This window comes from Geospiza fortis, unplaced genomic scaffold (assembly GCF_000277835.1).
Source record: "Geospiza fortis unplaced genomic scaffold, GeoFor_1.0 scaffold112, whole genome shotgun sequence".
Lineage (NCBI taxonomy): Eukaryota > Metazoa > Chordata > Aves > Passeriformes > Thraupidae > Geospiza > Geospiza fortis.
In genome coordinates, this window is record NW_005054298.1 from 25,022,150 (window position 1) to 25,036,958 (window position 14,809).

A 14,809-nucleotide genomic window follows, 5' to 3' on the forward strand; every position below is an offset into this window, starting at 1 on the left:
CACTCTTCTGTCCATCTTTGTTGCGGAAGCAAGCAAGCATTTCTTCGTTGTATTTTTTCATATAAACCTCTGAAAAAAAAATCTGCAAGGCTGTAACAAATCTGTGAATCTGCTTCAGTGTTTTTAAACATTCTGGACATTTAAACCTTCTCAGCATCCTGGAATGGACAGGATTATAGGATATAATTCCTCCAAAGTATAATAATAGTTTGTTTTTCCCCTAGTTTCCAGGTGCGTCCCTCTGTCTTGTGGCCTGGCTCAGGTGTGCAAACACAGGGTTTGACCGAGGCAGCGGCTGCCTGGTTTGTTGGTTTTAGGGGTACTTTATAGAGTACTCAGTGGCTCTTCTGTCCATAACAAAATGTTCATGGGGACCTGTCCCCAAACTCACCCTTTCTATGAAATTTGGGGTAAGTTACTTCAGACTCTGTGAAACTGCAAATAGACAAAGCTGATAGCTCTATGGCAGAGCTGGGGACTGGCACGCAGATGGACAGATGAGTATCTGCGACTGACTGCTTGCATGGGATTTCCTGTGTTGCAAGGAATAAATGATGCAGAAATCAATATATTTCCCAGTTCTTTTGTAGAAGGTAATAAAATAGAGAGGTACTACTGAGTACAGAATTACTACTGCATAGGCAGTGAATGCTATATAAAAGGTTTGTGGCTTTTGTTTTTGTGGGGTTTTTAGCTTTTAGGGTTTTTTTAAATACCAAGTATCCTAAATATTTACTATTTACTGCCACAAGAATGTTGGAAACAATAAAAGTAATGAGATCTGACCTTTACCAATACTTTTTTCCCTTATGGTGCACCAATGTAGTGTGGCCAGTCCCACCAGTTTGCTGGGTGCCACTTAGGATGTGCAGTTCTCTACCTGTGTAAGTGCCACTTGCTGTCAGTCTTCAGCATGGCCAAAATCCAAGTGAGAGATTTGAGGTCTAATCCCACAAACCCTTCCTTGTGTGAAGCATCTCATTTACTTTGGGTAAACAAACGAATGTAAAACTTGCTTATAGGAACCTGTGCCAGCATGCAGAGTGAAGGGTTTTTTAGTGCAAATAATATTTGCTGCCATTGAACAACTTGTCCTTGTTTCAAATGGGAGTAGTTCTGGGTCCTGACCCAGGGGCAGGAGGGTTCAGCTCCAGCTAATCCTGGCTGCCTGAAGTTTATTTTTAGTTCAGAATTAGCTGAGGTTCAATATGAGCAGCGTGAGGGAGCCTAGACCAGTTCACAGTGCCTCTTTCAGGGAACGACTTCAGATGATATGGGAAAGAAACAAGTGGTGAGTTTGTGGATCCTTGAGTCTTACCAATCTTACAGCCCTTTTTATTTCTGGTATCTGAATTTTCTGAGCATGGGAAATACTTTTTTGTGTATATTCTTCCAATATAATTATGTAGTACAAAATCTGAAAGTTGATTTCTAGATAAGAGAAAGATACGAGCTCTATTTCAGATTATTATCTGGAAATCCTTTTAGATTTTAGGTGTTTGACCGGCTGGTAAATATGTTCAAAATTATATGGAAAAGCTATATTTTATAATATTTAAAAGTATTTTTATAAGTGAGCTTATTTCCTTTTATTGTTTTTATTATTGTTGTGAATTTACATCTTCATTAATAAAAAATACTCAGCTCACATTGTATACCGTACAATTATACTGAATGCATAATTTATTAAAATATTTTATATTTATTTAAATAGAATTACTAATAAGCTTTCTAGTGAAAGTGGTATCTTACATGGAAAGTGAAAATTATTGAAGCTGAAATGCAAGCTGTTTCTCACACACAGAGCTTAGCTGTGTCTTCCTACTGCAGTGCCCATCAGAACTCTGGTAAAGGCATATTAGTCCAGCATCTTTTACATCCTGCTTCTATATGACATCTCCATTAGGAATATTTGGCCATTTAGGAGGCATACAGAGCAAAACATACCTTGGCTGTTCTGATCTGAAGCTGTTTTCTGAGAGGTGGTTTCATACTGGCAGAAGCTGACTTTTGTCTCTCTCTTGCCTTTCAGTGCCCGCCTCGTGCCCTTCCTCCAGTGCCAAGGTAAAATCATTGCATTCTGTGGAACTGATCGTGATGCTGTACTGCAGATCTTGAAAACAGTAACATTAAAATAAATAATTTTCATAAACATCCGAGCATAAATACGCTTCATAAACATGCTTCTCTTGCTAATTTATTGTCCCAATATGCTTTACAAGGAACGCAAAGTTTTGTAGAAGCCAGGAAATTTTACCATATTACCTCAGTTTTAATACTCATGAGAGAGAAACCTTTTAAAAACTTTTAGAAAAATATTCCAGTTTTAATGTCTAGTATAGCTTAATTGTTGTTCATTTTAATCTCTTCTTCCTCCCTCTTTCTTTTATTATGTGTTCTTTAGTTTATTTGAATCACAAATACTTAAAACCAGGAATTTCTGGAATTAGGCTAGATATTCTTTAATAGGGAGTTAGGTATCTATTAGTTTGATGTGGTATAGGGAAAAAACTGGGCTTCTTTTCAGTGTGAAAGGAAAAGCAATTATATAGTTTTTATGGGACAGTACTTCAGAATTCCTTCAAAGTACCTGCAAGTAAATGTGATGTTTATGATTTTCGACAGATAGTGTCTTTTGAGTGATGTATGGGCTCAAATGTTTCATAACTTCGTTGGTTTGTTATATACCAGGCAGTAAGACAAGTTTTAATTAGACAGGTGATTAAAGCTTTTAATCTGATCCACAGCTAGCCAATCAAGAAACTGTGCGTAGTCACCAACAAAGTGTTGAATCTTGCTGATTGCTTCGTACCCTTAACCCTGTTATACACATCTGCTCATAAAGAGGAGGGGGGATAAGGAAATTAACCATAAAAGCAGCTGTGTGAATTTCACAGTTGTGAATTGTAATCGATTCAAAACTAACTTTCTTTTCATCTTTTTTACACTGCTTGTCAACAACTTTCCTTCTTCAATATGAAGTGGAAGCCAAGGTGAGTTATTAAAGAGAACTACAAACATTGGTAGTTCCTTTTGGTGCCACTCATTCTCTCTTTAAAGATAGTGCCTTATACTTTTCCTAAATGCAGGCTGATTATTTAAACTGGATATCTGTGCATTGTTAGAACTGTTCTTGTTCTTTGCTCTCTTTACTATTAGCTATTTCCATCAAGATAACTGAAGTGTTGCCACTGTGTTTTAAACAATAAGTTTATTTTTCAGAGCATTATTCAGAGTATTTCAGTTTATCACTTAACACACATGCCTGTATGTATTGTGCTTGTTCTGCATCTAGGACTTCTTACCCTGATTTTTTACTCTGTTTTCCTACCATCTTCTGTACTCCTCCTCCTTGTGGGAACTGGTGAATTGTCTTCTTACCTGTAAAAACAAAGAATGTCATAATTTGTAAAAAAGAATGTATTTCTTAACTTGCAATAGGATAGCAGTTAAAAAAAGGAAATTGAGGGTTTTTTCTTGCTATGTACCCATACTTCTGTTTTATGTTATACAGATGAAATTCCACTCAGTCGTCCCAAAAAAAGGAAACCCAAAGGAAAGACTCCATTAGGTAAGGTCCTGCCAAGACTAAAAACTGTTCTTTTATTCCTTCAATTTTTTCCTTTCTAACTTCTTTGCATAATTCATTAAGTAGACATTTCCAGCTGTAAGGTGCTTATGTTGAACGTGTTAAGCACTTGAATTTTTGAATGAACTAAGATGAAACTCATTTAGCAGTCTGGTTCAATTTCAGTCCTTGGCCAAATAAAGTCACAAGTTAATCACTCCATTATCACTGAAGAGTTGACTGTAAAAGATTATTATTTGCTGGTTACTTTTGCATTTTTGCACAATAAACATTTATAAAAGGTGGGTAAACTTGACTTTGAAGTGGAAACAAAGATTCAGTTGTTACCATAAAAATTGCAGTCCTTGAAGGCGCTATTAAAAAGCAGGTGCGATGTAAAATGGAGAAGTAATTTTGTCTTTCTGCATCTGATCATGATGCTACTGCACTATAATATGAATTCATTTTAACCTTTCACGGAAATATAATTCCTCCAAAGTATAATAATTAATCGCTCAGAGTGGAGTAAATATCCTTCAGTGGATTTTTTCTGCTCCTTTTTTTATTCTTGTGCTGTATGTTTAGCATTTAAATTTTCCTTTGATGTGATGCCATTTTGCCTTAGCACATATCTGTGTGGATCACCTTGTAATAAACTATTAATTTTTTCTTGGCTTTTGCATTATAATTTTTGCACATAGAAAAGAGAAATATAGAGGTGTAGTTCTTTCCAGTAATGGATTTTTTTCAAGCAGTCCTCTGCTGTATGCCCAAATGGGAATTGTGCTGCTTCTTGGATACTTAAATTCTCTCCTGAGCATGATACTGTTTTACTGTGAAATACCTTTGTATATTTCTACTTCTCATCATTGATTCTCAACTCTTACATTTCCTGTAGCCAATACATTTTCATCTCAATTGTTGCTCAGCTGGGCAACAACGTAGTAAATGGCAGCTTTCTTTTGCCTGTTTCTCAGTGGCTCTGAGTTCAGGCTGCTGGCTCTTTTCCCGTGGTTTTTAGATGGCATTGTGCAAGCAGCAGTTCGTCGGCAGTCTGAAAGCAGCGAGCCCCTGACCCCTGAGCCTCCTGATGCCCCTCCTCAGAGGAAACGCAAGAAGAAGAAAGTACCTACTGGTACGTGAGGTAGTGGTAGATGGGAAAGAGAAGTGAATACACTTGGGAACACAGAAATATTACTGGACAGTGTATATTTAGGTTTGAAACATTTCATGTGTTTCTTTACATAAAACAGCTGAAAGTAATCTCTGGGTGAGTGGTAGCTTAGAGTTTCACTTTCTGGTTTCAGATTTCATAGGGTACAAACCTCCATGAAAATAATGGATACACAGTTTTGGAAATTATGTAATACTTAACATCATGCAAAGCTCAGATCATGATTTTTTTGCCACTCTTTTTATGTAATAACTATTTATGTATTTAGGTGAATGTATTCCATTTTTATGAAAGCTCTAAAACTTTCATGTTGGGCTGGTTTTTTTTTATCTTCAGATTCTGAGACCTCTTTTACCCAGCAGAATGTGGCATCCCTATTTCAGAATGGAAATGGCATGGATATCCCTGAAGCTGAAGAAACGGTGATCCGCAAACAAAGAAAAAGAACAAAGTGAGACAAAACTAGTATAGCTCATCATCTGGACTGACTGTAGCAGTGAATGTGGCTGAGGAGTATTTTACATTGTCATTTGGCAAAAATGTAAAATCTTGAAGCCCACAGTACCCTTCAGCCTGTGCACAGTTCTTTCCAGGGTTAAGATCTGACTTTTTTCACTTCTTCGTTCTATGCATACCTGGATGCATCACAGCTCTAAACACATTTTCATGAGCCTAATAGTTCAGTCACAGACATGAAGGAATTAGAATTTGGAACTGTTTTCTATCATTCTTACTATCTTAATTATATGAAAGTTAGCTTTTTTTTCCCAATTATTCTAATATGTTTTATTCTAATATGTTCTAATCATGAATCCCTTGGTATGGAATTAGTCTTATGGTTTTAGTCAACTACCTCCATGGGAACTTTAGTCCTTAAAATTATAAACAGGGTAATATTATACAGATCATAGTCTGATGGGTTCTTATCAGTCAGGTTAGGCATGTTAAATGAGCCTTTGGGTTTTACACATTATCTCCGATTCTTTCTGTCTCACTGAGTGCTCTGTGCCAACAGGAAACCTCGGCCAGCCGAAGTGAGCTCCAATGAGCTGGAAGTGGAGGAGGAAGACATCATTGAAGATGAGCACAGGAAGAGCCCAGATCAGCAGCCTGTGTTTGCTGCTCCCACTGGAATTAGTCAGCCCGTTAGCAAAGTGTTTGTTGAAAAAAATCGTGAGTTCATATTGTGATTTAAGTAATTTAAGAACATTCTTGCAATTAGAAGAAGCATTATTGTATCTAAAATCTAAATACTGTAGTATTGGGAAGAATTTTTTAAGTTTTCCAAAACAAAAATTATTTGGAAAAAAAACCCATAATTTTTCAACAGTGAATGGTGGTGTTGCTGTGCTGATATATTTGGTTTGATTTCTTAATTCCATGGTGGAGATGAAAAAGATTTCAAAGTACCAGCTGTCATAGTACCTTGAGAAGAAACTATTACTTACAAAAATTCTTTCAAGTGGAGGTTTTTTGCAGGGTGTTTGTGTTTTCCTGTTGTTTTGTTTGGGTTTTTTTGGTCCCAGGGAACACTGAGTCATTTCCCAAAGGGCTTTGCACATTGTTAACTCCATAACCTGACCCACCAGGGTGCATCATTCTGACCAGAGGCATCCTGTATCAGTGCAAGCTGACAAAGGGCAGGAAGTGGGGAGAAGAAATTTCTGATGCTTCTTAACAGCTTTTTAACACTAATAAGCATTAATGTAGAAATGATGGTGAAAGGAAACAGAGCTCTCTAAAACTGATCTCCTTATCCTTTCAGGGCGTTTTCATGCAGCTGACCGTGCAGAATTGATTAAAACCACTGAAAATATCAATGTACTTTTGGACGTGAAGGCTTCATGGACTACTAGAGATGTTGCCCTCTCAGTGCACCGAAGTTTCAGGTAGAAAGATAAATGTTCTGATGTAAATAAACATAAATCAGGGTTTGGTTTGAGTTTTTGGGTTTTTTTTCTCCCTGAAAATTAGTGTCTTTATAGTTGTAGTGTATTTTTATTTCTTTTGGATATTCCTAATAGACGGTGGTTCTGGATTCAACAGGTATAAAGTTTATCAGTCCTCTAGGTTTTGGTATTTGTTGTCAAGATTATGAATTTCTAGTGTAGACATCACATGTGATATACAGCTTATAAAACAATAAGTAAGAAAGCCATATTGCAAAGATTCAGACAAAATCTCAATTGCAAGAGATTGAGCTGATAACCAAAACATTAGTCACCTAGAGAAATGTGTTAGAAAGTAGGATTGACCCATCAGGTGTATTACCAGAATAAAAATAGCTGAATTCAGACAGTTCTCAAAGAAAAATCCTGGTCGGTGGGAAAGAGAGAGGAGTGAAATTGCACTGGAGAATAAGCTTGCACATAATAGCAAAACCATTACTTTTTTAATATGCAATTGTTTTGTAATAGAGAAATGGGAAGATAACAGCCATCTTCTTCTGTGGTGTATTTTAGCTGGAAGCCTGTGCTTGAGCCTGTGCTCAAGCTTTTACTTAGCAATGAGGATATTGAAAAGATTGCCTTGGAGACAAGTTAGAATGTTGTGTGAGTGCAAGGGACAGTGGTCTTGGGAAACTACAGGCAGCTACAGGTGAAAGTGTTTGATGCCTGTGGCTGTAATGAAGGAAAAGCAAAACATTTTTGTTTTCTTTAAGTGCTCAGGTTCTGGTGCATCTGGTGTGACAGGAGGACACAGAAGTCTTGCTTAGAATTTTTTAAACTACATCAGAAAAAGCACTCAGAAACGATCTCTGAGACTGAAAGCCCTTGAAAAGCAGGGTTGAACAGATGGATTCATAGGCCTTTTCTATCTATAGCTAATTGAAGATGTTAAAACTCATCTAGTGTTCTTTCCTCCATTCAGGGTGCTGGGCCTCTTCACCCATGGCTTCCTTGCTGGTTATGCTGTATGGAACATCGTGGTTATCTACATTTTGGCAGGAAATGAGCTTTCCATGGTTTCTAACCTGCTTGAGCAGTATAAGACAATAGCATACCCAGCTCAAAGTTTGTTCTACTTTTTGCTGTCTATCAGTACAGTCTCAGCCTTTGACAGGTAAAACATATTTGTATTTGAAAGGTGTATATGTATAATTTGTGTATATGATATTCCTTTCTCCTTTGGCACATGTTGATTTGCTGTTGATGATTTAATTGATATACTCAAAGAATGATTTTTCACATGGCTGACTAAACACAGAAGGGTGTACTTGTGCATCCAGACCTTTGGCAGTCATTTCTGTCTGGTGCTTGCACCCTGCTTCAATGTACTGCTGCTGTTTGTGGAATCAGGAGGTGAAACAAATGTAAGAGCTGACTTGGTTTTTTGTGGTGGGACTGTGAAGAGGGGAGGAGAGCAACAAATGTTTCTATCAGGTTCACTCTCATATGAATCCATTGCCTAGTCAGGTTTGAAACGTAGCTGAGTGAACAGTTTTCCTGGCTTAGCTGGGGCTTCTGCATTACAGATTAAGAGTGGGAATGAAAAGAAAGAAGCTCAAAAAAGATCATTAACTAGACTAGATTAATGGATGTTACAAATGCTTCTTTTAGTTGCAGGTAGGATAAGCATTGGGGAGTTCGTGCTGTGAAAAAAATTGAGACTTCTTTCCCTCCAAGGATGGCAGGGAGGAGTCCCAAGTTACTCACATTTGCTCCTGTAAGCAGTTACATTAGCATGGCCACTGAACTGAATGGCAAAGATTAGAGGGGACAGATGTCCCCAGGTTCTCCCTGTTTCAGAAAGGTCTGCAGTGGGAAACCTCATGGAACATCCTCCTTCATTCTGGAATTGGCATAACCGGGACCATTGCCATGTGGGTGGGATATAGCTGTAGATTAAGGCACTGTTACAGAGGCAGAAAAAATACCTTACAAAAAGTAGAAGAACAATAGAATGCTGTTAGAGGAACAGTATCATTGTCTTACTGGGCTGTGTTAATGACTCTTGATTTTGTTATCAGGATTGATCTGGCAAAAGCATCAGTTGCACTGAGGGGCTTTCTGACCCTAGACCCAGCAGCACTAGCTTCTTTCTGTAAGTATTTTGAAGTCGATAGGAAGCTGTCCAGAAAATATGGTAAATGGAAAACTCCTCCATACTCTTTTTACGGAAATCTTCCTCCCAGGTTATTTTCTGCTTTAGAGTAAATGACTTGCTCAGTAGTTGATAATAGCAATGGCCATAAACACTTTGTTCCATATTTTTTAAAGCATTTGCAATAGTAGCATTAGTGAGGTTGTTAGTGAGGTAGTTCTTTTCCATTTCTGAATATAGAACACAAACCTAGCAAAAAAACAGAATCCCAAAATGCAAACTTTGATGTAGCTCATGGATTGCAAAAGTGCAGAAACCAGATTTTGATGGATCAGGGGAATGTTATAGAGAATGAATTAAAGCAGACTATGATTGGAGGCAGTGGAGTGAAAGGAAAGAAAATGTAGTGATTAGTGCCATGTCATGATGAGACAGCATTTTGGGATTTATTTCTGACATTGCTAATTCCATTTCTTCCAGTGTACTTTGCTGCTCTTATCTTATCCTTAAGCCAGCAGATGACGTGTGACAGAATCCACCTTTACACACCACCTTCGGAAAATGGCAGTATCTGGTAGGAAACAAGGAATCACTGTCAATTACAACATAGCTCACTTAGGGACCTTGTCAAACTGGCAGATTGAAGAGATTGTAAAAAATATGTAAGAAACTATTAATGAAGGATTTTATTTCTGAAACTGCCTTTGAGCTTGTCCTGAATATTTGATATTTTCACTGAAAAATAAAAACTTAGGGATGAGTTTAGTCATGCTGTTTGCAAATCCATTATACCTCAAACAAGAGTTGGAATGATGCTGGAAATGTCATCTGGCAGGAACCTTAAGAATCTCTTTTGCTTGAGAGTGGGGCCCTACTGAGGTAAGGAACCATTTTGGGTTCAAGGGCAGGGCATTCTGTAGACAGTCAACGCTGTCTTTGAAGGAGCCTGCCAGGAGGATGCATGGGCTTAGCAGACACAGCTGGCATTTAAATACAAACCATCATTTCATGTTAGGTGATCCCATACAAAACTGTTACTTTCTGAAGTACCTATCAATGGACTCAAATTCTGGTAGCACGAGCTTTTGAAGTAAACCAGGAGGAGTAGAACAAAAGCATTTATGTGCAAATTTGCTGGTTTGGGCAGTTAGTTTTTAGGGGGGGTGGAGGTTTAGGGTTTCTGTGATCTTTGGTAATTGTTCTCTTTACCAGGCCTTTGCAATGCAAGACCGTCATGGTGGTATAAGTAGCTCTCTTTTCACATCTGGCTTAGAAAACTTGTTTTGGTGTTACTCTGCTGCAATTCTTATTGTAACTTCTGTGCACCAATGATGACTGGTGGTTTGATGTCTTTCCCAGGACCGCAGGTACAGAGGCAGAAATTGTTCATTCGTGGGTTGTGGTGAATCTTGTAGTGTCTGTTCTAGTTGGGACAAGTTGGATCTTCTTAAGTTCCCGACCAGAGCTAGACCACAGTGAAGGTAAGACACAGTAACAGGCAAAATGTTGTTTATTCAAGTTGTTGGGTTTTTTTATCTGCTGTGCTCTGCATTTGGTGTTCAAGACTAGTCCTGAGAAACTTTGTGACTGAGGAAGAGCAAGTGTCTCCTAGCAACCTTGCACAGCAAATGCTTCTTAGGATGCTGGTGTCTGTGTTTGGTATTATAAACATTAATTTAAAAAGAAAAGTTTTATTTGTCCTGTCTGAAGCAATGTGAATTTTGAAATATTACAGAATGTCTCTTTTCAACAAAGAGAAGATAATTTAAAATACTTTACCAGTATTTTAAATATTTGAAATGCATTTATTCTATGTGTGTCTTAGAAAATTCCCTAACGTTATTAATGTTCCTTCTTCAAGGGCTAAATGGGTTACAAGTTCAGTATTATTTTCAATAGGACCTTGCAGTAGTTTTGGGAACTCCCTAGCTTTGAAAAGTCAGATTTGTGCTTGCAGCACAGGACTTCAAATGAGGACTGCTTGTGCTGGTCCAGGCTGAAGGAGGGGGGAGCAAGTTCTTCTCATGGAAGAAACTTGGCTAGAAACTGGCCTTCTTCCTTTTGTGTTCCACTTGGGATCCAAAAGGTGTGTCCTAACTCAGTGTTCCTGTCAAGTGTGTGCAGCCTGTCACTTGAAGGGATGCTGTACATAAAAATCCCAAGTTTCAACTTAAAATTGAAAACATATCCTAAGAACACCATGACTTGAAGCACAGATTTATGTTTGGGAGGCTGAGGATTCAACAGGCCTCTTCAAATTACTTTTGAATTTTAATGTACAGGTGTTTGTATTTCAGCTGGTTCCAGTTACTGTGTTTATTTCTAAGAAATCATTTAATGAGTTAAAGGCTGTCACTTAATTGTTTGGGTTTACAGTCCTTAATGGTAAAATTTATAATACATGCTTAAATCATATTTTAAACCCATAAATAATAAAGACTAACACAAAGAATCCAGTGGCAGAATTTTACTCAGGTTCTGATTAAATTTTTTGATACTTACATGTGCCTACTAAGACTGGAAAACCACTTTGGAAATTTATAGAGAGAAATTCATTAGTACTTACTCCAAATAGTAGAGAAAGTTTAGTCTGCTAAGGATAGGATATGCTGACTTAACACTGTGAGACACAAAGACTTATAAAAATGAACGAGTCTCTAAACAGAAGTCTTTCCTTTCTGAGTCTGACACTCTCAAAACTTTAACAATCACTCAGTCTAATTCAGAGTTGTGTTTCAGTGTCCATGTTGAATGTAAGATGGTTCTGCACATGATCAACTGCTAACATTGTCACCAATTCTGTCAATTTTGGGAGCAGCAATAGTTTTCTAAAAATATTGGTGGCCCTTGCTGTCACTGAGTTGTTGATGATATGATTGGGCTGAAAAGCAGGAGGCTTGGGGGAATGCCAGGGTATTTTTGAGGAATAACGGGATTGTATTCAGGGGAAAGTTTCCAAAGAAAACATAATCCTCTCCTTTCTCTTTTAGAATTGATGTTTCATTCTGAAATTGAGGAATTTCCTCACGGAGATGTCATACCCAGAGTCCAGCCATAAGTGTGGAACAAGAATCTGCATATATTGTAGCTGTGACTGATGGCTCAACATGTTGTGTATTATAGCAATGTATTATAATTTTCATAAAGAAAAAAATGTATTTTTATATTGTATATATTTCATGTTGACCTTTTTATGTATGTTACAGTTTCCAAATGTGATTGAAAACTTTTATACTTTTGGTTTTTATTTTACAAAGTAGATTGATTATCCCTAGTGCATAAAGTCAAGGTGATTTTGTAAATACTGCTACCTACATAGCCAAAGACACTAGAGGGATGCAGATCAGGTGTTCAGTGCTTTTTTGACTGCTGTACACTCTTCAACAACCTGCTTTTGTTACTAATGTAAACTGCAGTTGGCTTATCTGATTTGGTTAAACATTTTCTAGAGATTAAAAAAAAACTTACAACAAAAGTAGCCTGAGGAAAATTTATAACAAAACAGAGTTAGGAAACATAAACCCCACCAAGTTAGTAATCTTAAAATAATCTACATTTATTTGTCATAAAATATTTTTCTAGAATAAAAGATTGACAGGGATTTTTTTAAATAATCTGTAAAAGAAGATTATTAAACTCCACTTTTTTAATCTTCATTTAGTTCTCTTGACAAAAATCTTAATGATAACAAGTTCTTATAGGCTGATGTAGATAAAAGACAAAGAAGTTTTAATGTTGCAACAGTTTGGTCAGTTAAATACATCTTCTCAGCAAACAGGGTGTTTTTGTGTTGCCAACAGGATGTATCTGTGTCCTGTAATTTCTCAACAGTCAGGAAGTGTAATGATTCCAAAGCCACTCACAAGAATAGTGTTCTGATTTCTGGTATGGCAAGAGCAATCCTTTTATTCACTGCTCTTTCTAAACAAACTTGGATTTCATAGATGTTAAAAATGTTTCTACCTATTTTGATGGAGATTGTTTTCTGCCAAATTGTTGTTTTGTGTGAGGATAGAATGGGAAATTTCTTCCTAAAATTACAAGAAAATGCTTATTAAACCAACCCAAAAAGTCTGCAGCAACCCACCTTCTATGCAGTGTCATAGCAGTAGTTGTGGCAGGCAACGGGTTTTGCTGACGAGATTCATCCTTTATATTAAAGTGGCAAAATGAAAGCATTCCAGATGTGAATAAATACAGATATATTGCAGGAAGAAACAATCTCCTTAGTAAACACAGATAAGGTCTAGTTTGAAAACCATTTATCAAGAAAATATCACCTAGAGCCCAAAACTTGTTTGTATGTGTTATTTAACATATATTGATTTGGCCTTGTTTGATTTAATACGTGTGTCTATCTGTGGTGGTAAAAGGCATGCACTTGTCAAAGTTCACTGACGAATTACTGAACTTTTTTAGTAGTGAAGTTAAGAGTAGCCAGATAAGACTTGAAGGGAAATGTCAAAGAGCTTTCAATGCTTTCTGTGCTAACTTTGTGCTGTTACCTGAGTTGCTTCAAAACAAACATGGGAATGTGTATAACTAGGGCTGTTGCTGCCCTGTTGAGGACTTGTGTTCTCTTGTGTCCATTCAGCAAATTTAGGTTATTCAAAAATTCAGTGTTTGTGGCATCTTTTAAATGCTCTGGTAATCTTGGCAGGGAGAAAAAAGCCATCTATGAGAATTAAAAGATGTTCCACAGCTGTTGGCTGCATTCTGAGGCATTCAGTTTGCTGTGGGAAGGAGCCTTTAGCCTCTTTTGTAAACTGTTGTGGCTCTTGTGTCTGTATTTTTGTAAAACTAGAGCTAAATTAGGGCTGGCACTGCATTGTACATTGAAATGGAGAGATCAGGGTGCTGATCTCCTTCAGTTGTGCATGGGATGTTCTTGCCATGATTTATTTGGCTGTATGAGATGAGGGATGAGACAGGAAGTGTTCCCGTGTAGTTTGCCACCACACTTTCTGCTGATGTTGTGTGTTTGCTTGCAGAGTCACTTACCTCCTGAAGATGAGATTATTAATGGCATGGCTGCATGATTTTTCTTTCAACTTGGTATGGTCAGAAGTATAATTTTGCCCATAAAATAAGGGAAATGTGCTAGGGCATCATATCAGTACAGGAAAAGCTTAGATAACATCATTGCTTGATTTCTGACATTAACACTAGGAACTGGCCTTCCAGCTATCCCTTAGATACAGTGATGCCAGCCAAGAGCCAGATTCATTCTTATTGTGAAATATATATTTTTATATAGTTGAGCAGGGATTGAATTAATGAACTTAATGTAATCAGTATTTCAAGCCAGGCTTGCCTTTCCAGTGTATATTTTTAGGAGGGTCTGAGCATATCCATATTTAAATTATGAGTTTTGAGGTTGCCATATAAAAAAGCACAATAAACAGTTTGATAGCTAATTATCTATTTTTAAAAATACTTTTCATTCCATTAAGCCTCACAGTGGATTATGAGTTAAGTGAGCTTTTTCTTTTAGTTTCTTGTAGTCTTAGAACAAGTTTATAAAATAGATGTTTAATTCTAGAACATGCAGTATTTGTAGAAGCCTTAACTGAAATGCCTTTGCGCATTTCCATATCATTGTTTTTAATGCATTTGTGTTAATGAAGTTTTCAGATATGTTGGTGCCAAGTTCTTGTTTTTACATATATGAAACATATATTAAACAATTGCTGTGAACTAGTTAGCAATGATGGTACTACTTTGTCTTGTTTCCAGTTGTTTAGTCCGTTTAAAATAAATCAGTCTGAGGATTTGGGATGGGAGGTTGAGGGGCTGTCTGGGGCTGCTCCAGACAAAGCCCCATGCAGCCTGATCAGAGGCTGGACACCAAAGCGAAATTGTTTTAATTACTTAAATTGCTCCAGCAATTTAATATTTGGTTGATTTCAACTTGGTTTAAACGTTACTCTCTCAAGGCAGTTTTCTCAAAATGAAGCCAAGGGGACATTAATTTGCAGAGTGTCGTTTTAAAGTAGCTTTGGTATTGCTGAGGTCAACTTTAG

The 14,809-nt window shown here is 37.2% G+C and overlaps 1 protein-coding gene across 1 annotated transcript; it reads left to right on the forward strand.

The window, feature by feature from the left end:
* Nucleotides 1–913: 913 nt before the first annotated feature.
* TMEM237 (transmembrane protein 237) lies at nucleotides 914–14,502 on the forward strand. The gene is made up of 13 exons (XM_031058699.1): nucleotides 914–928; nucleotides 2,033–2,064; nucleotides 2,983–2,993; nucleotides 3,515–3,571; nucleotides 4,590–4,703; nucleotides 5,079–5,193; nucleotides 5,758–5,915; nucleotides 6,508–6,631; nucleotides 7,614–7,805; nucleotides 8,713–8,786; nucleotides 9,267–9,360; nucleotides 10,146–10,267; nucleotides 11,777–14,502. Exons 1-13 carry the CDS (start codon nucleotides 914–916, stop codon nucleotides 11,842–11,844), a joined length of 1,176 nt encoding a protein of 391 aa, XP_030914559.1. The 3' UTR covers nucleotides 11,845–14,502.
* Nucleotides 14,503–14,809: the final 307 nt, after the last annotated feature.